Consider the following 25,461-nt stretch of genomic DNA (forward strand, 5'->3'; position numbering starts at 1 on the left):
TGTTATCTTAAGTAGTAGAACACTTACAATATTTTGCACTAAAATGGAAGTATCCTAGAAATTCTTTTTTTACTGCACAGAAGTGTTCTAGTTATCTAACGGCAAAACAGTTGAAAAAACTTATGTGTTTTCTTTTTCACACCAGACACTTGTCTTCCAAATATGCTGAACATTTCTGTGTTGGCAAGTGGCTCTGAGGACTGTTATTTCTCAGATATCTCCAAAAGCAGGAAAAACACTTGATCTCTCCTTTCAAGGCAAAGTTCTGTATTCACAATGATTAGGAAAGAAACTGCGTTTTGAAAGAAATTCATGCTATGGAGAGAGCATTTTAAAAAAGGGTATTTGGCAATATTCTCATCATAAGTTTGTCACTTATAAAAGCTTTCACAGGTGCCTAAAGAAATTTGAAAGCAAAATTTAAATTTTTAAAAGAATATTATTAATAAAATGTTTCCCTGATGTTTTGAATCCATATTATAAATGTAAAAATATCTCCATTTGATGCTGAAGAAATTCTGACCTAGATGACAAAAGATTAAATTTTTGTAGCCAGATTTTTAAAAATACCTGATGGATTGGGTGAAAAGCGAGTAGGGCAGATAAGTTGAATCAGTCCTCAAAATTGGTATTGAACACAAAGTGATTAAAAAAGTGGAATATGCACTCATAAATACTTTGATAAAGATGAGAAATTTATAAGATTGGAGAGCATCACTGTAAAGGATCAGGAAAAGTCTTTAGGAACTGATATCTGGGCTAGGACTTAACAGAGAATATGATTTTAAAAACTAATGATATACTATATGCTGGCTAACTGAACATAATAAAAATAAAATGGCTTGACATCCAAAATAATAAATAAATAAATAAATAAATAAATAAATAAATAAATAAATAAATGTGTTTAGGAAGTGTTTTTTTAAAAAAAATATTTTCGTAGTGGAAATAGACTAGTAGGAAGGTGAAACGTGCCAAACGTGTGATTTTAAGTGTCAGAACCCTGACAGAGAATGGAAGGAAACATCTGAGTCCATTACACAATATAGGGTATGAGTTTGGGGCTTTTTATTAAGAGTAAAATCACTGGTTGATTGCATACAAGAATAGCATACTCACTATAAATATCACAACTGTTCTCAAGTTGGGCTGAAGTAACCAAAAGAGGAAAGGGAATCAATTTGGAGAGAATATGATTAACGTAGTTGTGTTGTCTCAGGGCCTGGCTTCTCAAAGCGTCAGTACTGACATTTGGGGCCCAATCGTGTTTTGTTGGTGGCGGGAGAGTGGGTGGTGACTACCATACTTGAGCTGCTGCTGAGCAGTACATTTAGAATGCTTAGCGGAAATCCTCACCTCTACCCAATAAATGTCCTAGATGTCAGCACCCTCCACATCAGCAGCAACCATCAGAACTATCTCCAGATATTGTCAAATATTCCCAAGAGGTCTCCTAGTGGAGACCCAGTGTTTTAGGGTGATGCCACTAGGAATAAAAAAGAAGTTTAAAGAGGGCACGTACTGAAGGGAGCACTGGGTGTTATACGCAAACAATGAATCATGGAACACTACATCAAAAAACTAATGATGCAATGTATGGTGATTAACATAACATAATAAAAAAAAAGAGGTGAACGTGACGTCAGTTGCAAAGGATGTTGCTCGCTGGACAGCTTTCAACCAAATTGCTGAAGAAAAACAGGAAATGTTAGTACAATAAGAGTTAAAAACAGGTCAGAAGTTTCCACACTTTTTATTTCTGTCACTTGCCATGAGCCCATATGCATACTTCTCAGTTCTCTGAGCCTTAAGATTAAAAGCTTTAATTGGCGATGGGACCCTGAAGTATAAACCTTGCAGCATGCTCACTCCTGTTGAGGAGCCAATGAGAAAATTGAAGAACTGCCCATTACATTCAGCCAACTCTCCACATGCACCTTCTAGTCTGCCTGCACCAACCCAGCAGAAGACTGCTGGTCTTTGTTGCTTGCCTTGAGGCAGAGGGCAGAATTTGCACCTGTTAATGAAATTTACCCAGAGTTTTCCCAGGGCTTGACACCATTAGCATCTTCCTTACAAATGTCAAACTTCAAAAGCCTTAAACAAAAGATCTTTCCCTGAAGACAACAGGGAGACAAATAGTACACTAGTAAGGCAGCGGGTGCTATAAACATGGTGTGCCCTTTCTTCTCTCTGCTCTGACAAGGAAAGCTGCAGTAACTTTGATCTAATTCCCTCAGGAAAAAGAATGTCCTAATATTAATATAAAGTAAAATGGGAAATTGTTACCTGGCAGGTGCTAAGAGATTCATTATTTTATTCAACAAAAATCTATTATGTCCTACTATATGTCAGACACAGTACAGTGAACAAAATAAACAAGACTCCACACTCATGGAGCTTACTATGAAGGTTTTCCTGAAGGATATACTGTACCATGCTTTCAGGAACAGGGAAAGGAGACAAAAGCATATAAAATGAAAAAAATCTAAAGAATTTAGTGATATACCTGGTGTATCTGATGGAGATAACCATCGTGTCTGAGGGAAAATGACCTATTTAGCAAAACTGTGTTAATTCAGTTGAAAATTTTTTTATAACCTAAATAAATCTAAATAAAACCAAACCCTCTCTCTTTTTAATTGAAGTATAGTTGATACACAATGTTACATTAGTTTCAGGTGTACAACATAGTGATTTGACAACTCTATATGTTATGCTTTGCTCACCATGAGTGTAACTACCATCTATTGCCATACAATGTTGTTAAGATACGATTGACTTATATTGTCTGTGCTGTACCTTTCATCCCATGACTTACTTGTTCTATAACTGGAAGCCTGTATCTCAAAATCCCCTTCACCCATTTTGCCCATCCCCCAGTCTTCTCCCCTCTGGCAACCACCAGTTTGTTCTCTGTATTTATGGGTCTATTTATGTTTTGTTTGTTTGTTCCTTTGTTTAGTTTTCTAGATTTCACATATAGGTGAAATCATATTGTATTTGTCTTTCTCTCTCTGGTTTATTTCACTTAGCATTATACCCTGTAGGTCCATCCATATTGTCACAAATGACAAAGATCTTAATCTTTTTTATGGCTGAGTAATATTCCATCACACACACACACACACACACACACACACACACACACTCACGCCCCATATCTTCTTAAAATCCATTTATCTTTTGATGGGCTTTTCTTGGGTTATGATAAACAATGCTGCAATAAACATAGGAGTACAAATATCTTTTTAAATTAGTCTTGTTTTCTTGGGTAAATACCTAATAGGGGAATTACTAGATCATATGGTATTTCTATGTTTAATTTTTCAAGGACCATTCATAGTGTTTTCCATAGCAGCTGCACCAATTTACATTCCCACCAACAGTGCACAAGCGTTCCTTTTTCTCCACATCCTTGCCAACACTTGTTATTTTTTGTCTTTTTAATTCTAGCCATTCTGGCAGGTGTGAGGTGTTATCTCATTGTGGTTTCGAGTTGCACTGCCCTGATGATGAGTGATGTTGAGCACTTTTTCATGTGTCTTTTGGCCACCTGTATGTCTTCTTTGGAAAAATGTCTATTTAGATCCTCTGCCCATTTTTAAATCAGATCATTTGCTGTTTTGGGGTCAAGTTGTATAGGTTTTTTTTTATATATATTTTGGATATCAACCGTTATTAGATATATCATTTGCAGATATGTTCTCCTGTCCGGTAGGTTGATGTTTTGTTTTGTTGGTTTCCTTCACTGTGCAAAAGCTTTTTGTTTTGGTGTCCCAATTTATATCATAAATAATCATTTATAGTATTCTTAACTATTTAACAAGTCTGTATTTAACTAAATTTGAAGTTATCACATTAAACACCCCCCAAATCTACAAACTTAGTCCTAATAGTTTCTTGTTTGTTTGTTTGTTTTCCTTGCCTGAGGAGACATATCTAGAAAAATGTTGCTAAAGCTGATGTCAAAGAGGTTACTTACTGCCTATGTTTTCTTCTAAGAGTTTTATGGTTTCAAGTCTCACATTTAGGCAAACTCCCTTTTGTTGATATTACTTCTTCCTTCTCTGTTGTGTGCACTAAATAAGAACAATAAAGCAATGGAAACGATTTTATAAAGGTTGAACAGGAAGGAGTGATGCTGAATGTTAATAAAAATTCTTTGTATATTATCTTTGAGCCTTACAATACTCTCTAAGTTAATACTATCATATCTCTTTGCAGGTGTGTACCAGGAGTGTGAGATTAAATTACTTTGTCAAACACACTGCTTAAAGATTCCAGAGCCTCAGGATTTTGAACTCAGGTTTATCTTACTCTGAAGTGAGGCTGACTTGAAGTTCCCTGAGGGCAGACACTGGTTCTCTGCACCATGATGCCTTTGAGACATTGCTACATACAGGGGCGGGGATTGAGCCAGGGAAGGCATTGAAATTTTAAAAGACACTAGCTCGGACATGCAACCCACTAGGGTCAGTTTGAGGCAGAGAGCTTGGACAGAAAAGAGATAATCAACAGTGGGAATTTCCTGATTCTATGAAAAGAAATGATTCTGTGAAATGGAATGAGATTCTTGATTCCATGAAAAGGCATGAGATTTAATATGGGAAGCAAACAGATTATCAGGAGATGGCAAAGTACAGCCTGAGGGTCAAAATCAGTCTGCCACCTTTTTTTTTTTTTTTTGATAAATAAAGTTTTATCGGAACAACTGCAAGCTCATTCACTTATGTATTATCTATGATTGTTTTTGTGCTACAATCTACAGTGATAGAGCTCAGTAGGTGCAACCAGCCTGCAGTGGGCTTCAGTACTGAAGATATTCATTATCTGGCCCTTTACAGAAAATGTTTAAGGTTTAAGGATCCTTGGATTATGTAATAGGAAGAATAAGATTCTCCATTGAAATATGAAATGGTTAGGATTAGTGTAAATGTAGATAAGTTTGTAGATTTGGGGGGTGTTTAAAGTGATAACTTCAAATTTAGTTAAATACAGACTTGTTAAATAGTTAAGAATAGTATAAATGATTATTTATGATATAAAACAAAAATACATAACGACCAATTTTTCTTTCATAGTTCACTGTTATGTGTGCCGTAGCAAACTCTAAAGACTACGGTCATTTTGGGGGGGGACTATTTAAGCATCAGTATATTTGGATAATAGTTTTCATGATATATATATCACTGGGTAGTAATGTGTTTCGTGATTATATATACACATAAATATATACATATTTGGTTTTGAAAAAATTTTTAAGTAAATACCATTTGCCTCAAGCAATACACTTATGAATTGTTTTATTTTAAAAGTATCATCCAGTGAATCATATTTTATTTAATTATTTATACAAGACTGATTAAAATAAGCAAGACTTGGGATATGTGCATTGGGCATATTTGAAAGTAGATATGATTGTTAAACTTGGGAGTGAGGAGCATAGCCTTAAGAATTGATTTGGTCTTCTCAGACATTTTGTTAACTATCTCAGTTTAAAGTTACTTTTATTTATTTATTTATTTATTTATTTATTTATTTATTTTTTAAAGATTTTATTTATTTATTTGAGAGAGAGAGAGAATGAGAGAGAGCACGAGAGGGAAGAGGGTCAGAGGGAGAAGCAGACTCCCCGCCGAGCAGGGAGCCTGACGTGGGACTTGATCCCGGGACTCCAGGATCGTGACCCGAGCCGAAGGCAGTCACTTAACCAACTGAGCCACCCAGGCGCCCCTTAAAGTTACTTTTAGACAATCCCCAATTCTTTAAATTCCTACTTGTATAAAGTTCAACCAAATATTGACTTTTAAAATTATTGAAGTATACCAAAACTATTATAGTTATTATGTCCATCTTTCTTCTCTGGAATCTATGGATCGCCTAATATTCCTTAAGCCCTTCAGAATGACAAGAAGGAATGTAGGTTTACTGGGGGTCCAATTTCTCCTCCAGCACCTCATAGGTGTGACCTTAGTTTTCTCATCTGGGAAATGGGCCCTCTTTTAGGGTGGTTGTGAGAATTATCTGACATAATGTGTGCAAAAAAATCACTAAGCTGGATACTCTTCATCCAGTACCTAATGAATTCTTGAGAAAGCTGTTTTATGTAGGAATTTATTGATATTTATCAAAAACTTTATGGTAAACTGTATTAATAAAAAGGACATCTTTTATATTAGCTACTTAAATCTTCCATTATTTTCTTTCTAAACTTTCATTGGCTCAGAAGAGTTTCTAGTAGCGATGATTACTTATTTTCAATCCTTTTTGATTTTATAGGAAAGGGCCTATTACTTTGTAGATGATAGTAGCCAAGACAAAAATTCTCAGGATGAGGTCAAGAAGAGAGGAAACAAAGGAATAAAAGATCATATAATTTAAAGAGGAAATGAATGCTCAATAAAATATGAAAAAGTAGAATTAGATAAATTAGGGAAAGAAAAGGAAATAAGCAATAAACACACACACATATGAATTATCAAAGGGAATATTGGGAAAAAGTACATATTTAAAATCATGAACGCTTCACACCATGATACTCCTTTTTTCCAGACATGATCATTGGTTGAAACATATTTTGTATGAGACCATAAAGTGAAGAGCAAATGAGTTTCAATGATAAATTAAAATTATAAACCTAAAACAATTTAATTTCCATTAGTTTTTATTAGTTATGTTTGTGTTGTGTTTTTTGTAAAGCATGGGACAGAGTCCCTGCCTTCAAAGAATATAGAAACTTGTGTAATGTCTCAAGGTATGTACTATTTTATGTACTTGCAAGTTGCTAAGAGAGTAGATCATAAATGTTCTCACCACAGAAAAAGAAATGGTAACTATGTGAAATGATGGAGATGTTATCTAAAGCTACACCGGTAGTTATATTGTAATATATATATAACTATATATATGACTATATATATATATAGTTAACACAATGTAGTATGTCACCTATATCAGTAAATCTGGGAAAAAATTAAAAAAATATATGGATTGAAAAATGATGAAACAAAATGAACTGGAACCTTCATTGAGAATATGTTCCAGAGAAGGAGGGTAAATTAAGCAGACAGACATATGATTTTATGGTAGAAAGGTTATTTTAAAGTCACATATTAGCTCTTTTTTAAATTTATTTTTTAAATTTTATTACATTATGTTAGTCACCATACATCATTAGTTTTTGATGTGATGATCCACGATTCATTGTTTTTGTATAACATCCAGTGCTCCATGCAGTACGTGCCCTCCTTAATACCCATCACCGGGCTAACCCATCCCCCCACCACCCTCCCCTCTAGAACCCTCAGTTTGTTTCTCAGAGTCCATAGTCTCTCATGGTTCGTCTCTCCCTCCGATTTCACCCCCTTCATTTTCCCCTTCTTTCTCCTAACGTCCTCCATGCTCTTCTTTATGTTCCACAAATAAGTGAAACCCTATGATAATTGATTTTCTCTGCTTGACTTATTTCACTTAGCATAATCTCCTCCATCCCATCCATGTTGATGTAAAAGTTGGGTATTCATCCTTTCTGATGGCTGAGCAATATTCCATTGTATATATGGACCACATCTTCTTTATCCATTCATCTGCTGAAGGGCATCTCAGCTCTTTCCACAGTTTGCCTATTGCGGACATTGCTGCTATGAACATTGGGGTGCATATGGCCCCTCTTTTCACTACATCTGTGTCTTTGGGGTAAATACCCGGGAGTGCAGTTGCTGGGTTATAGGGTAGCTCTATTTTTAATTTTCTGAGGCACCTCCACACTGTTTTCCAAAGTGGCTGTACCAACTTGCATTCCCACCAACAGTGTAAGAGGGTTCCCCTTTCTCCACAACCTCTCCGACATTTGTTGTTTCTTGCCTTGTCCATTTTTGCCATTCTAACTGGCATAAGGTGGTATCTCAATGTGGTTTTGATTTGAATTTCCCTGATGGCTAATGATGATGAACATTTTTTCATGGGTCTGTTAGCCATTTGTATGTCTTCTTTGGAGAAGTGTCTGTTCATGTCTTCTGCCCACTTTTTGACTTGATTAATTGTTTTTTGGGTGTTGAGTTTGAGAAGTTCTTTACAGATCTTGGATACCAGCCCTTTATCTGTAGTGTCATTTGCAAATATCTTCTCCCATTCTGTGGGTTGCCTCTTTGTTTTATTAGCTCTTAGAAATACATATATCTTTACAGTAAAGTCTCAGCTCCTAGAAACTTAGGACATGCTAGTGTATTAGATGGGTTATAAGTTTTGTAGAAGTAACAAAGATACAAAATAGAAATGGATTATCTAAGGAACAAGTTTATTTCTCTTTCAGAATTATCTAGATTTGGCTGGTCCAGGCTTTGTAGGAAAGCTCTGCTCCTCCAGGAACCAAGATCCTTTTGTCATGTTGCTCTGTTCATCCCCAGATACTGACTTCATCCCCATGATCAAGGATAGCTCTCCGTCATGTCTGGATGACAGACTGTGGGAAGGAGGAAAGTACAAAGAGGAGAGCATACTGATTCTTCTTAAGTCTTGAAAAAGAAGTTGCACATGTCCTATTCCTCTCGCCAGTGTTTGGGCACATGCCCCACCTAACTACAAGGGAAGCTGGGAACCATACTTTATATTCTGGATAGCCAAGTGTCACCTGTACTTTCTCCTATATAAGAAGTGGAGGAGGACAGATATTGAAGGACCAGCAGTCTTTGCAGTGGCCAATTTTCTCTAGGTATCAAGATGAACACTTTGGTTCCATAACCATTTGTGTAATAGATTTTGGGGTAAGATTTTTTTATGTGAATATACACATATATATAACACACGTGTAGGAAGAAGATATACTTCTTTTGTCTTCTTAAGCAGAGCATGCTAAGCACAATATAGCATTTCTGCAAGACATTCTGTAATAGTGAAGAAAATCAGCTTAGCTGATATTAAAAATGAAAGGCAAGTGATAGGAATTGTAGAAGGTATAGGGTTCAAACGGTGGTTTGGCACATGTCTTCCTTTAGAAAATATTGATATAAGCTTTACTTTTTGCTCATCTTCCTCTGTCTTACAAAAGAGAGTCAACACCATCACCTGGCCTATATCACATTTCTGCCTTTCGTTGTCCCCTTCTTCGGTGTGGTATCAGTGTCTTTGTCTTGCAACTGTTATTCTGAACTCTACATTTGATTCCTGACTCACTAACATTATGAGGCCCAGGTATTGTGTTTTCAGTAGTTTCAAAACCATTGATTCTGAAATTGTGGAAGTGAAGAAAAGAAAAAATTCATGGATAATTTTTCAAGACAAAATTGATTAGCTGAACTATAATCTGAATGGAATGGCTTTGATCATCTTTTATCAACTTTTCCTTTTAGCTTTCTTTAAATGGACTCATATACTTGGCGTAAGACAACTTGCAATACAGTTGCTGTTTGAAATTGAAATCCTTCCCAAGTGACTAAGGAGATTTGGGTTAGAATGAATCACTGAACACTACATCAAAAACTGATGATGTACTATACAGTGGCTAACCGAGCATAATAAAAAAAAATAAAGCTTAAAAAATAGAATGTTCAATAACTTTTTTAACCTGAGCTATAATTTACCCTAATAATTTTTTTATTATTTTCATTTTTATTGAGATGTAATTGTAATATAACATTATATTAGTTTCAGGTGTACACCACCTTCATACAACATAATGATTCGCGATAATGTAAAATGATCACAGTAGTCTACTTAACACCCATCACTACACAGAGTTATAGACAAATTATATATACATTTTTATTTTATTTTTAAGAAGTCTTAAGATATTTTGTGGAGATAATGTTTCATAGATTGTTTTTTAATTTTATTTTATTTAAATTCAATTCATTAACATAGAGTGTATTATTAGTTTCAGAGGTAGAGTTCATCAGTTGCTTATCACACCCAGTGCTCATTACATCAAGTGCCCTCCTTAGTGCCCATCACCCAGTTACCCCCCCACGTCCTGTTTCATAGATTCTGAACTCATTTTCTTCATTAATAGAGATGTATCAAATTGTGGTAAAGATATGTGTTTGTAATCCAATCAACTTGGTTTGAAATCAGAGAAGAGCCAATTACCTCTGTGACCTTTGGTTTATTCTTTAATTTTTCTGCTCCCAGTTCCTCATCCTACTATGCTCTGTCATCCTGATGTGTTGTGGTGAAAAATGATATAGCGCACATTAAGTGCCTAGCAATTGACTGACACTAAGTGCCCAATAAATAATAACAGCTGTTGTTATTGCTTTTATAGATGTAGTTGTTGCTGTTGTGATTGTTTTAATATTGCCATAACAGCAGACCATAATTTTTTCTAAATCCTCATTAAGGCATAGCTTGGAAGTGAATTTCAGATACAAGCAGTATTAAAAATCACCGTGAATGTCATGTACAGTGTTGCATGATGGATTAATTTCTCATAAATCACTTCTGTAATCATTTTTTATCCTTTAAATAATACCCTGGTTTACATGTTATATCTCTGAGGAAACACAGTGAAAATGTGGTGAGAATTTTTCCACATACTAATCCTGGTTCCTGTGAACTATTCTCCTGTTATTTAGTAAAAGAACCACTTGGTTATCCCTCTGTAATCCTTCAGCTTTCAAATAATCTTTCACTGAAGAATAAAAAGATTATAGAATGCACCAAAAAATTCACCATCCATGCATTGACTTGACTGTATAAAAAAGTATGACAGATTTAAAGGAGCTAAGTGATAAAATTTTCAAATGTTCTTGAAGTGTTTATACATTCAAGAACAATAAAACTGTTTTTATCCAGGTTAAAACTCACATCACATTTTAAGGTTGCATTTGGGGAAGTTGCCAAAATAGATCGGTTTCAACAGAAATATAGAACTACTGAGTAATAGATCGTGCCCTCTGGAAACGTCCCAGCTATTTTTCTGAGAGCTTTGTGGTTTGCTGGATTGCTGGTTTCACTACTTATATGTAGCCATTTGATGACTTATCTCAGTTTGAATTGCCAAAATCATGCTTCTAAAAATACACACAGCTCATTCAACTGTGTTTCCTCATAAAAGTCATTTGCCATTTCAATGAACATTGGTCCCCAAATACAGGCATTGTGGAACATTTCTTGGAAACTACAATGTGCTTAGAATTTTACATGCATCATCTCATATAATCTTTTCAACAGTCCTGTGGAGATATATTTTTATTTTCTTTGTTTGACAGATGGGGAAACTGAGATGCCTGGAGATTAAATAACTTACCCGAGATCAGACAGATAGTAAACTGGGTTTTAAAAAAAAAGTTATGCATGGAGTAGTGTTAAGGCTGTTGCTCTGTATTTTATTACGACAGTTTCTATCACTGGAAATCAGTTTCCAGATGTTTGTCCTAGACGTTGCAGGACTCACATAGATTCATTTGTCTTCTCTCATTACTTCATTTCTCCTCTCTACTCTTCCACCTTCATGCAATAGCAGCATCTTCAAGGAACAAAGGTGACAAAATCTGTAAAGTCTTCATGTAAAAGCACAATCATTAAGTCTCTGAGGTCTGTGGATAATGTTGAATAAATTTTAATGTTCTTAATGTTGAAAACCACCAGAATTGTTTCATCCATTCATTGTTATGCTTCTCATCTGAATCATTATTTGCCCAATATACTGCAGAGAAACATAAACCACCACAATAAAGACAGAAATTAAAACAAGATTGATGCCTGGGAAAAAAAATTAGTTCCAGTTGATGATACTGGCATCTTCATTCATGAAATGATTGGTATTGCTTCCTTATGCATAGATCATCTATAAAAAGCAAATATCAAGTTTCCTAGAAAATTTTTTTGATGCCATGATATGTATGAACGAGCCACAAGCTTAGGCGAAATATGAAATACTAGGGCAAAGAATGTATATTTGGGGGAGCTGAAACCAAAAGTATTAGCCTCTCTACATATCTCTAAGTTCTCTGTTTGTTGGGGGAGGTCCTTGAGAGGACTGGACTGCCTGTTGACCCCTGAGCTGGACAATGGCAATTGGAGACCCTTTGTCCCTTCACACCCTCCCCTGACCTTAGAATGTGTATTCCACTTGCCTTCCCCACTTCTAGAGCTGCTCCAAGGATGCAGCCTTGACAGAGTGATTTGATGTTGAGCCCATCTGGACCGTATATGTGACTGAACCCTGTTAAAGTCTCTCTATAAACAAGGCTTGTATGTAAGTTCCCTTGCTTATTAAACTTGCCACCTGCCAATCTGGAGTGGCCTGCATCTTTATTTGGTCTTTCCCTGCCCTCCACATACAGGGATCAATTTTGGATTACACCTGGGAAGTTCCCAAGGAGCTTGGGAACCACCAGTGTTAAAGATGGATTTGTAAAGAATGGGTTGTGTTCCAAGGGTTCTATTGAAAAATGTGCAAATGTGAAATTCAAGTACATTTCTTCTATCATGGGTTTTCCTGTGCTGAAATTCTAGAACTGTTTCCAATTTTGTTTCATGAACTACAGAAAATGATTTTTTCATCTTGATCCAGAATATATATATGTACACATAGATACATAGATAGGCATATCTGAAGCAAAAATTCACAAAACAATATTAATCCTTAATATAAATGACATAGACTAATATTATTTATTTTATTTAATTTTAAATAGAATATTCCTGGTCGTGACCCATTAAATATTCCTGATCATGCCCCACTAAAATGATTTCATGAATCACTGATGGATCATGACTAACAAATTTGAAAAATAGTGGTCTAGACAAAGGAAGAATTACCCAGACCCCAGTTGACAATTTTGACCATAATCATCTATATATATATATGTAGAGTTGAATTTATGGATGTAAATAATGATTAATTGAGTTATTTGTGTTATTTTACACAGCTTATTCATGTTTGAATTTAGCTTTAATAAGGCTGTCTTTGCAATGTTTGTGTTTTATGAACATCCTCCGACAAAACTTTTAGATTCAGAATTTATGAGTACTAGACACCATGTCCTTGACTATAAAGATTTGCCTTTTAAAATTGTCTCCAAAATTTCAAGCCTCTGTAAATATCAGTAAATCATGAAGTGTTTATTTTATTTATTTTATTTCTATTGAAGCATAGTTGGCATACAATATTATGCTAGTTTCAGGTGTACGACTAGTGATTTGACATTTATATACATTATGAAGTGATCACCATAGTTACCATCTGTCACCAGTGTTATTACAGTATTATTGACCATATTCCCTATGCCGTCCTTTACATCCCCATGACTTATGCATTTTATAACTGGAAGTTTGTACCTGTTCACCCTCTTCTTTATTTCACCCATCCCCCCCTCCAACAACCACCAGTGTGTTTTCTGTATTTATGAGTCTGTTTCTGTTTTGTTTTTTAGATTCCACATATAAGTGAAGTCATATGGTATTTGTCTTTCTCTGACTTATTTCACTTAGCATAATACCCTCTAGGTCCATCCGTGTTGTCACAAGTGGCAAGATTTCCTCCTCTTTTATGCCTGAGTGATACTCCATTGTATATATATGTCACATCTTCTTTATCCACTTATCTCTCGATGGGAGTGTTTACTTTTCTAATCCAAATTGTACACTGGGAAAATGTAGTGTTGTGTTATTTGAGTAATAGTGTTGTTTACAGTTGACCATTTTGAGAAGATAATTTGAAATCAAGATTATTAATGATTTTTAGAACTTTTATGTAGGAGCTAGGTTGATGTTCAAGTTTCAGAAAGGTTTGATTTAATTGATGTTTACTCTTAGAAGTTTTTCAGATCATTTTTTTTCTACAATAATTTTCTGGCTTTTGCAGTCTGACCAGTGACTTGAGAAATAATATTGGAGCAGGTTGTGTTTCATAATGGTTCTTACGTATATAAGAAACCAAAAATAATTACAGTTATCATGCACTTTATTGGGTTCTTGCACAAGGTCAAGCATTCTGCTAAATACTTTATATACCATTCTTCAATTCATACCACAGTCTTATTAGGAAAGTATTATTGCTCCTGTTGTGCATAGGAGGAAACTAAGGCTAATGATGGGGCTAAGTAACCTTCCCAGGGTAACAAGACCTCAGGCCAGGGTCAAGATTCAAACACTGAGGGCGCCTGGGTGGCTCAGTCGTTAAGCATCTGCCTTCGGCTCGGGTCATGATCCCAGGGTCCTGGGATCGAGCCCCGCATCGGGCTCCCTGCTCGGCGGGAAGCCCGCTTCTCCCTCTCCCACTCCCCCTGCTTGTGTTCCCTCTCTTGCTGTGTCTCTCTCTGTCAAATAAATAAATAAAATCTTAAAAAAAAAAAAAGATTCAAACACTGACTACCTCCCAAGCCCCTGGGTTTTACACCCACATTCTACTGTACATGATAATAAAGCACCCATCTCCTCTCACCTGTAACCCAGAGGAACCAAAATATCCACGATTGAATTGCACTTTTTTTTTTTTAACCTATTCGCAGGGCTGGATGCACAATATGCAGCACAGTGGAAACTGAAATACAGAGCCCCTTGTTCAAAAAGCAGGAAGGAAAGTGCTGTTAAAATATAAAACCATTTCCTTTATTCCATGGGTCTCTCTTTCTTGACTTCCCCTTGTGTTTTTTTATTTGCTGTTTAACTTCAGACTGAATAAAGAAAATTAGAATTTTAAAGTATTAGCATGAGTTTTACTGCTCATTGTTATATTGTGCAATTGCAGTTGTAAATGCAAATATAAGACCATGTAACTCATGCGGAATCACCAACACTACACAATTTGTATTTTGTAGCTTATATGTGCCTATGTATTTCATTCTTAATGTGGAAACACTGCACAACTAACTTAGCTGTTTTAATTTCGCTTCTTGATAGGTGTGCAGTCTCCTAATATTGTCTACCTTCAGTGTTCAGATGAGGGAGGATCAAAAGGAGAAGGAATTATGGGTTGCCCTTTCCCTTTCTTTCTCTGTCATGAATTTCAGCCTAAATCTTTGGCTAATACGGGAAAGAAATACGAGTAAGAAAGGACATTGAAGGGCTCTTTGGTTGTTCATGTTTTCTTGGAACTGCCTTCTTTCTGCATTGGAAGCAAGTTCTGCTTCACATGAAAAGTGCTAGTTCCTGGAGCTGTTAGTGCCCTCACTCGTTCATAGACGTACTTAACCTTGCCCTCGCCTCTAGTGTTGGTAAACCCCCATGTACTGCGTGTCCACCAGCATTCTCTACTCGGGGACCATCAGCGACACTATATGCAAATGGGGGTGAACACACATATTGTACTTATTTCCTCTGCACACGTGCACACTTTGTCACCTTATTGGACTTCACTTATATTGCCCACTTCAGAGATAAAATTATTAAGGATTTTAAGGTGGCAATGTCAAGAAGCAGATAAAACAAGCAAGGTGTCCTTTTGAGCCTTGGGGCACCGTACAGCTGCTCAGATTGCACAACATGAAGCTGGTCCTATCTATATACATGTCTCAGGCTACCTTTTTGTGACTTTTCTCCTTTTAATGCTAACTTTGACATTTATTATTAATAGTAATTAGGGGTGGAGAAAAGAGATACATCACGGAATTTGTTCAGACCCCTAAGACCTTCAGAAATTTGCCTTGACTTTGAGGTGGGCCCATGCAGATAGCTCTCTCAGGATATGCTCTGTGAGAGATAGTAGAGTTGGGTGCTTTTGACTTAGGATGGCATATTTCTGTCAGTTCTCTAGAAACAGATGCAGAGTGCATCACTTGGTGAAAATACCACACCACACACTGCCCCTATGTCTTTTCATCTTAAAGGACTTGATGGTTGAAGAAATTTATAATAATAAAGTTTTAAAGTTGGAGCATTTATCAGAAGAGCACAATTAGATTGGTGCAGGCAGCTCAGTGGGATAAGGCCCATCGTTGGGAGGGACTAAAAATTCAAGGCATACGTGTCAGAGGAAAGCCATCAAAGGGATGGATCTTTTTCCTAGGCACGATCATGCAGTCTTCCAAGTAGCTTCTGGTTGTTCTATCCTGCCTTCTGTTTCCTTTGTAGAACCCTGTTTTTTAGGGCCCAGTGCTTACTTGCTATGTTTGGGGTGTAGAGAAGATTCCTCTCCAAATGTTTCTCTAATATCTTTGCTCTGCTTAACTATGTCATCAGTTTGCCTCTGTCCCTTACTTCAGCAGGAAACCCTCTTGAGTGCGTTCTTCCTTAGGATTTTTGAAGCCCAGCCACCTACCACGAGTGTATTTGACCCAAGGAAAAATTCATGCAGATTTTATTTGCTTAAATTCTGACCATTGACAATTGCCTTCATATTAAAGCACCAGACACAGAGGTTATCCCAAGAGTTCTCTCCTGCCACTTGGTAGTACTGATTCCATAGTTTGGTTATCCCTGCTGACATACAGCCAGATTTAGAGGTCAGTATTCCATCCTGGAAACTACCCTACCCTCTCCAGGTGATTCTTCCAAAGTCTCCATTACTTGGCTTAAGGAGGGGAGAAGGTACAGAGATGCATAAGTGCTCTAGCTAGTCCACAGGAATGTCTTCTCATTAGTTTGCTTCAGTCAGTCTCCATGCTTCTTCTACAACTTTGAGCTAGGTAGTGGATTGAGGTTTGTGGGACCAGAAAACTGGTCCCCTTTGAGCAGCACCTTCAGAGGTGGCCTGGATCTTCTCTTTAGAATCATGGCCACTTTGTCCCTGTTGTTCTCAGCTTTATGGTTTCAAGAGAAATTTAGAGTTTCAAGACAACTGTTGGGAGTCTTACTTAACATCCTGCTAATGAAATGTGGAAGTGAATACTTCATATTTTACTTCTCCTAAGATGATGTCTTGCTACTGAAACCATGAGCTTCTGGAAATAAAAGTTTAATTTATAGAAGTCATCATACTATTAAAAATTTCAGATGTATGAATGAGCTATTTCTCTTTAAATTTTACCTTCTTCACCCACTAATTTTCATACTGATAACTTTTCTGCTCTTTAAATCTTCAGAAATATTTCATTCCCACCTCTTGGGAAGAGATGTTTCCTTTAATGCCATTGCAAAAGTATGTACATATAATACCAATAATGTATATATGTAAATGAATGAAAATATGAAATGAAAAAAGTTACCTATGGATGAAAATTAGTAGCGTTTAAAATACAACATGACGAGATGGTGTATTAATTCACTCCTTATAGTAATCCAGAAAAGCTTTAATAAAATATTAATTTGAAGTAGATTTCAACTGCCATTTGAGAATTTGTGTGTATATTTGTGAGATGTTAAAATGCAGACTTGCTCTTGTATGTGTCTGTGGTTCATGTCTCTGATAATGCAAGTGGACATTTCTAGCATTTTAAATATTTCATTCGATTTATCATATAATATATATACTGTAATATACTGGAACAGTCTGCAGAGATATTAATTGTATAACACCCAATTTATTTTATTGTTCAGCGTTTGGAAGCTCCTGAAGACAAGTCATTTGGCCGTTCGTTAATGGAGACTGAAGTAAACCTGGACAGTTACCAAACAGCTTTAGAAGAAGTACTCTCATGGCTTCTTTCTGCTGAGGACGCATTGCAAGCCCAAGGAGAGATTTCTAATGATGTAGAAGAAGTGAAAGAACAATTTCATACTCATGAGGTAAAGCAAAACATCGATTATGAAACAAAGCTCATGACTTGTCATTATGGCAAGTCTCTCTTGTTATCTCAATTACTCTATAAGATCTTTGTGTTTTGGTAATTTAGTTTTTGTTTTGAGATGGAAACAAATGTTTATGGGCATGGGATTCCACCAGCCAGCATTTGAAGTTCTGCCTTGAAGAATGACACTTGAAGTTGCTGAGATCTGATTTTTGCCAGTGACTCATTGCAGGGATATGAGAGCCTAGCTCACTTTTCTTGAGTCAAGGCAGTGCTAAGATATAACTTACACTCCAGAGTACCTGTGTGATATCAGGCCACACTACTCGCAGTGGGAGCTGTTCCTGAAATGACACACTCACTTGCTTTTTGCTCCTTTCCTGTCCTGTTTTCTGCTACTTTGGCTCCTTTGCTTGTCTCTCCAGGAGCTTTGACTTAGTAAGTCACTTGCACACAAATCCCTATCTCAGGATCTGCTTCTGCAGAAGGTGACTGAAGCTAATAATTGCCCTTAATTCAAATTAAAAACAATGTTGGGTTTTCTTAAATAAAAAATGAAATCATTTTACTGGGAATATAATTTAACTGGGCTACAAATTTAAAATTACAAAAAAACTAAAATTCAAAACCATAAGGATTTACCTAAAGTATCAACTTGTGTCACCTTCTTTCCCTGTCAGGGGTTCATGATGGATTTGACATCCCATCAGGGACGGGTTGGTAATGTTCTGCAACTGGGAAGTCAACTGATTGGAATAGGGAAGTTATTAGAAGATGAAGAAAGTGAAGTACAAGAACAAATGAATCTCCTAAATTCAAGATGGGAATGCCTCAGGGTAGCAAGCATGGAAAAACAAAGCAAGTAAGTCTTTGTTTTTAATTCCTAAAAATAGCAAGTTTTGGAATCTTACTATTATTTAGATGCAGTTTTTTGTTTCAGTTGGGATTCTCAGTTGGTTTCCAAGGTATGTAGCTTTCTTTTTTTATTAGGGGATGTTTTGGTTGGATTTTCATGTCTGTTTCATTTTGTTTTTCACTTTTGTAATTAATGTGGAGATGTTGGATAGAAGGGCCATTATCTACAGAACTCTGCTTTAAAAGTTGCCAAAATTGGTGTCATAGTTAATATTTTCTCAGTTTTCTCCAAAATTTAAATGTGACTCTGGAAGTCTTGGAAGTATAAATGGGAAGCCATGCACATAAAATCACCTATTAGGTACAGTTGTTAGGAAACGTCTCTTCTGAAGGAAAAACTCTCAAAATATTAAATAGTTTCTCATGTGTTTATGGAAATCCTCTTGAAAGAATGTTTCTCATCTGTGTTCGAAAATCCTTATGCAACTACTCTATGGTTGTGAATTATTTTAAGACTATATATTGACTTTATCAAAAAAGAATTTTTTGAGACATTTCTGAAAATGGTGTGTTTCTTCTAAAGGTAACAAGTAGATCTCATCATTCTGGATATGTTGCTTTGATTTATATTGTTAGGTGTGTGTATTCATGTAGAGCCTATTGAGACAAGATAGATTTATTTTTAAATGAAAAGAAATGAAGTGCCACTGTGGATTTGAATACATTAAGCTAAAGAAATTGTCCAGGCGCCTTAAGTTTACTTAGCTATTATTTATGAAGATTAAAAGCTTTAAAATAGGACCAAAGAAACTCATTAGATATGCTGGGAAGATTGCTATTTCAGTACTAAATTATAGCGTGACAATAGGGAGGGGGGAGAAACACATTTTTAAACTCATGTCTTTTGAAAAAATAAATAAGGCATATATAGGATAGAATTTTCACAAATATTGGTATTCCAAACCAGGAGATACTAGTCTATACATCCTGACATCTTCCCCTGCTGTGATCATTTTGATGACGGTAGCAAACCCTGGAAGTGAGAGTCACACCCAGCCATATTAGAATGCTCGAGTTGGCCCAGTACCCATGCCCAAGGGTCAACTGATTTTATTCCACCCATTTATCATCATAAATTATAAGATGTAGAGCCTCCCACTTGTGGTCATATCCCAACCTTCTTCAGGTTACAACTTCTATTTTTACCGATCTGTGCAACTTAAACCAAGCAACCTCAGACAAAATTTGCTTGTCTTTAAAGCCCCACGGGGGAACGACTGTCCTCTTTCCTACCTTCTCTTTTCCCCATGCTCTTCTGGAGGCTTATGAGCCCCATCGTTCCTCAATCCCTTTTTTAAATAAGACTGATGATAAGGTATCACGTGTTCATAACAGTCAATTAAAGAATTGCAGTTTGAGACCGAGTTACAAGAAAACGTGAATTCAACCTAAAATTAAAATTCCCAATTTTTAATCTGTTTTAAAAAATAGTTTAATTAAAAAAACCCATCTTAAAGGGACAGCTACCATTACATGATAGATGACAGCATAGATACACATACATGGATGATAGTGCACACATCCATATTTATACACATACACATGCACACACACATACACATGTATGAATGTGTGTGTGCATGTGTGTGTGTGCTGGTGATTTCCTCACCCCCTTCCCGCTGGACGATGGAAAAGCTAAAATGGCAACATCAGCCCTTAACTAAACCTGACATCAAAAACCAGTTTGTCTTCAGGGAAGATTTGGGCACTTTGGTTTTATTTATTTATTTTTTAAAATTTTATTATGTTATGTTAGTCACCATACAATACATCATTAGTTTTTGATGTGGTCATCCACGATCCATTGTTTTCATATAACACCCAGTGCTCCATGCAGTACGTGCCCTCCTTAATACCCATCACCGGGCTAACCCATCCCCCCTCCCCCCTCCCCTCTAGAACCCTGTTCATTTCTCAGAGTCCATAGTCTCCAATTCCCCCCCCCATCATCTTTCCCTTCCTTCTACTAATGTCCTCCTTGCTATTCCTTACGTTCCACAAGTAAATGAAACCACATGATAACGGACTTTCTCTGCTTGACTTATTTCACTTAGGATAATCTCCTCCAGTCCCACCCATGTTGATGTAAAAGTTGGGTATTCATCCTTTCTGATGGCTGAGCAATTTTCCATTGTATATATGGACCACATCTTCTTTATCCATTCATCTGCTGACGGGCATCTCAGCTCTTTCCACAGTTTGGCTATTGTGGACATTGCTGCTATGAACGTTGGGGTGCATATGGCCCTTCTTTTCACTACATCTGTGTCTTTGGGTAAATACCCAGGAGTGCAGTTGCTGGGTCATAGGGTAGCTCTATTTTTAAATTTTTGAGGAACCTCCACACTGTTTTCCAAAGTGGCTGTACCAACTTGCATTCCCACCAACAGTGTAAGAGGGTTCCCCTTTCTCCACAACCTCTCCAACATTTGTTGTTTCTTGCCCTGTCAATTTTTGCCATTCTAACTGGCGTAAGGTGGTATCTCAATGTGGTTTTGATTTGAATTTCCCTGATGGCTAATGATGATGAACATTTTTTCATGGGTCTGTTAGCCATTTGTATGTCTTCTTCAGAGAAGTGTCTTTTCATATCTTCTGCCCACTTTTTGACTTGATTATTTGTTTTTTGGGTGTTGAGTTTGAGAAGTTCCTTATAGATCTTGAATACCAGCCCTTTATCTGCAGTGTCATTTGCAAATATCTTCTCCCATTCTGTGGGTTGCCTCTTTGTTTTGTTGACTGTTTCCTTTGCTGTGCAGAAGCTTTTGATCTTGATGAAGTCCCAAAAGTTCATTTTTGCTTTTGTTTCACTAGCTTTTGGAGATGTATCTTGAAAGAAGTTGCTGTGGGTGATGTCAAAGAGGTTACTGCCTCTGTTCTCCTCTAGGATTTTGATGGATTCCTGTCTCACATTGAGGTCTTTCATCCACTTTGAGTTTATCTTTGTGTAGGGTGTTAGAGAATGGTCGAGTTTCATTCTTCTGCATGTGGCTGTCCAATTTTCCCAGCACTGTTTATTGAAGAGACTGTCTTTTTTCCATTTTTCCATTGCATGTTTTTTTCCTGCTTTGTCAAAGATTATTTGACCATAGAGTTGAGGGTCCATATCTGGGTTCTCTATTCTGTACCATTGGTCTATATGTCTGTTTTTGTGCCAGTACCATGCTGTCTTGGTGATCACAGCTTTGTAATATAGCTTGAAATCGGGCAACGTGATGCCCCCAGGTTTGTTTTTCTTTTTCAACATTTCCTTGGCGATTTGGGGTCTTTTGTGATTCCATACAAATTTTAGGATTGTTTGTTCCAGCACTTTGTAAAATGTCATTGGAATTTTGATCGGGATGGCATTGAAGGTATAGATTGCTCTGGGTAGCATAGACATTTTAACAATGTTTATTCTTCCGATCCATGAGCATGGAATATTTTTCCATCTTTTTGTGTCTTCTTCGATTTCTTTCATGAGTGTTCTGTAGTTCCTAGAGTATAGATCCTTTACCTCTTTGGTTAGGTTTATTCCGAGGTATCTTATGATTTTTGGTGCTATTGTAAATGGAATCATTTCTCTAATTTCTCTTTCTACAGTTGCATTGTTAGTGTATAAGAAAGCAACTGATTTCTGTGCATTGATTTTGTATCCTGCCACATTACTGAATTGCTATGTGAGTTCTAGTAATTTGGGGGTGGAGTCTTTTGGGTTTTCCACAGAAAGTATCATGTCATCTGTGAAAAGAGAGAGTTTGACTTCTTTGCCATTTTGAGTACCTTTTATTTCTTTTTGTTTTCTAATTGCTGTTGCTAGGACTTCTAGTACTATGTTGAACAATAGTGGCGAGAGTGGGCATCCTCGATGTGTTCCTGATCTTAAGGGAAAGGCTCTCAGCTTTTCCCCATTGAGGATGATATTCGTGGTGGGTTTTTCATAGATGAATTTTATGAACTTGAGGAATGTTCCCTCTATCCCTAGACTCTGAAGAGTTTTAATCAGGAAAGGATGTTGTATTTTGTCAAATGCTTTTTCTGCATCAATTGAGAGGACCATATGGTTCTTCTCCCTCCTCTTATTAATGTGTTCTATCACCTTGATGGATTTGCAAATGTTGAACCACCCTTGCATCCCGGGGATAAATCCCATTTGGTCGTGGTGGATGATCCTTTTAATGTATTGTTGGATCCTATTAGCTAGGCTTTTGTTGAGGATTTTGGAGTCCATATTCATCAGGGATATTGGTCTGAAATTCTCCTTTTTGATGGGGTTTTTGCCTGGTTTGGGGATTAAGGTAATGCTGGCCTCATAGAATGAGTTTGGAAGTTCTCTTTCTGTTTCTATTTTTTGAAACAGCTTCAGTAGAATAGGTATTATTTCTTCTTTGAATGTTTGGTAGAATTGCCCAGGGACTCCATCAGGCCCTGGACTCTTGTTTTTTGGGAGGTTTTTGATCATTGCTTCAATCTCGTTACTGGTTATTGGCCTATTCAGGTTGTCAATTTCTTCCTGTTTCAGTTTTGGCAGCTTATAGGTTTCCAGGAAGGCCTCCATTTCATCCAGATTGCTCAGTTTATTGGCATATAGTTGTTGATAATAATTTCTAATAATTGTTTCTATTTCCTTAGTGTTAGTCGTGATCTCTCCCCTTTCATTCATCATTTTATTATTTCGGGTTCTTTCTCTCTTCTTTTGGATAAGTCTGGCCAGTGGTTTATCAATCTTATTAATTCTTTCAAGGAACCAACTTCTAGTTTCGTTGATCTGATCTACTGTGTTTCTGGTTTCTAATTCATTGATTTCTGCTCTAATCTTAATTATTTCTCTTCTAGTGTGTGGCTTAGGCATCATTTGTTGCTTTTTCTCTAGTTCTTTAAGTTCAAGGGTTAGTTGGTGAATTCGGGATTTTTCTGTTTTTTTGAGTGAGGCTTGGATGGCTATGTATTTCCCCCTTAGGACTGCCTTTGCAGTATCCCATAGGTTTTGGACCGATGTGTTCTCATTCTCATTGATTTCCATGAATTGTTTAAGTTCTTCTTTGATTTCCTGGTTGACCCAAACACTCTTGAGCAGAGTGGTTCTTAGCTTCCAAGTGTTTGAATTTCTGCCAGATTTTTTCTTGTGATTGAGTTCCAGTTTTAAAGCATTGTGGTCTGAGAATATGCAGGGAATAATCTCAATCTTTTGGTATCAGTTGACACCTGATTTGTGACCCAGTATGTGGTCTATTCTGGAGAAAGTTCCATGTGCACTTGAGAAGAATGAGTATTCTGTTGTTTTGTTTTAGGGTGGAATGTTCTGTAAATATCTATGAGGTCCATCTGGTCCAGTGTATCATTCGAAGCTCTTGTTTCCTTGTTGATTTTCTGCTTAGATGATCTGTCCATTGCTGAGAGTAGAGTATTGAGTTCTCCTACAATTAACGTATTGTTATCAATATGACTCTTGATTTTGGTTAACAGTTGGGTTATGTAGATGGCTGCTCCCATGTTGGGGGCATAGTTATTTACAATTGTTAGATCTTCTTGTTGGATAGACCCTTTAAGAATGATAGAGTGTCCTTATCTGTCTCTAAGTACAGACTTTAGTTTAAAATCTAATTTGTCTGATATAAGAATTGCTATCCCAGCTTTCTTTTGAGGTCCGCGGGCATGGAACATGGATTTCCATCCCTTCACTTTCAGTCTGGACGTATCTTTAGGTTCAAAATGAGTCTCTTGTAAACAGCATATGGATGGGTCCTGTCTTTTTATCCAATCTGCAACCCTGTGCCGTTTTATGGGAGCATTTAGGCCATTCATGTTGAGAGTGATTATTGAAAGATATGAATTGTCATCACGTTGCCTGTGAAGACGTTTTTATAGATTGTCCCTGTAAATTTCTGTTGTATATCACTCTTGGGGTCTTTCTCCTTTTATAGAATCCCCCTTAATATTTCTTGCAGGGCCAGCTTAGTGGTCACATATTCTTTCAGTTTCTGCCGATCGTGGAAGCTCTGCATGTCTCCATCCATTCTAAATGACAGCCTTGCCGGATAAAGTATTCTTGGCTGCATATTCTATTCATTTAGTACCCTGAATATGTCTTGCCAGGTCTCTGTGGATAGGTCTGACATTATTCTGATGTTCCTCCCTCTGTACGTAAGGAATCTCTTTCCCCTAACTGCCCTTAAGATGGTTTCCTTGGTTCTAAGATTTGCAAGTTTTACTATTACATGCCGGGGTGCTGGCCTGTTTTCCTTGATCTTGGGAGGGGTCTTCTCTGCCTCTAGGACACGAATGTTTGTTTCATTCCCCAGATTAGGGAAGTTCTCAGCTATGATTCGCTCAAATACATCTTCTAGTCCTTTCTCTCTCTCCACCCCCTCCGGGATTCCGATTCTTCTGACATTGGAACGCTTCATGGTGTCACTTATTTCTCTGATTCGATTTTCATGGATTCTGAGTTGTTTTTCCCTGGCCTCCTCTTTTCCCTTTTTATCTATTATATTGTCTTCCAGGTCGCTTATTCGTTCTTCTGCCTCAGTTACCCTAGCTGTTAGATTATCTAGATTGGACTGGATCTCATTGATAGCATTTTTAAGTTCTGCCAATTCAGCTTTCATTTCTGCCCTTAGAGACTTTATGTTGCCATTAATTGATTTCTCCATTGTAGCCATTGTCTTCACAATTGCTTAGCCTGAATTCCATCTCTGACATCTTGGTTATATCTGCATCCGTTTGTAAATCTGCAGCATAAGTCATAATCTCTGAGTCTTTTCTATCTTGGGGGTTCCTCCTCCTAGTCATTCTGTTGATGGGTGTTTGAGGGAATGTATAGAGTCCAAGTTATTAACCAGAACCCAAGCAAGATGCACCAGTTTTCTAGGGACCTTAGGCCTCTTGTTCTCCCAGCCTGTCTTCTGGGGGAGGGGCCTACTGTGCTGTTACTCAGGGCAACCCTTTTTGGGCAGAC

General features: G+C 36.9%; 1 protein-coding gene across 1 annotated transcript in view; it reads left to right on the forward strand.

The window, feature by feature from the left end:
• Positions 1 to 25,461, forward strand: part of DMD (dystrophin) — a 1,674,912-nt gene that overhangs the window by 132,298 nt on the left and 1,517,153 nt on the right. Inside the window, exons 5-6 of the mRNA XM_088028834.1 lie at positions 17,419 to 17,607; positions 18,290 to 18,471. Coding sequence (XP_087884960.1) covers positions 17,419 to 17,607; positions 18,290 to 18,471 — 371 coding nt within the window. The remainder of the gene's footprint in view (positions 1 to 17,418; positions 17,608 to 18,289; positions 18,472 to 25,461) is intronic.

Source organism: Eumetopias jubatus, unplaced genomic scaffold (assembly GCF_037043125.1).
Source record: "Eumetopias jubatus isolate StellerSeaLion01/CBP00866 unplaced genomic scaffold, mEumJub1_p1.0 scaffold_11, whole genome shotgun sequence".
Classification (NCBI taxonomy): Eukaryota; Metazoa; Chordata; class Mammalia; order Carnivora; family Otariidae; genus Eumetopias; species Eumetopias jubatus.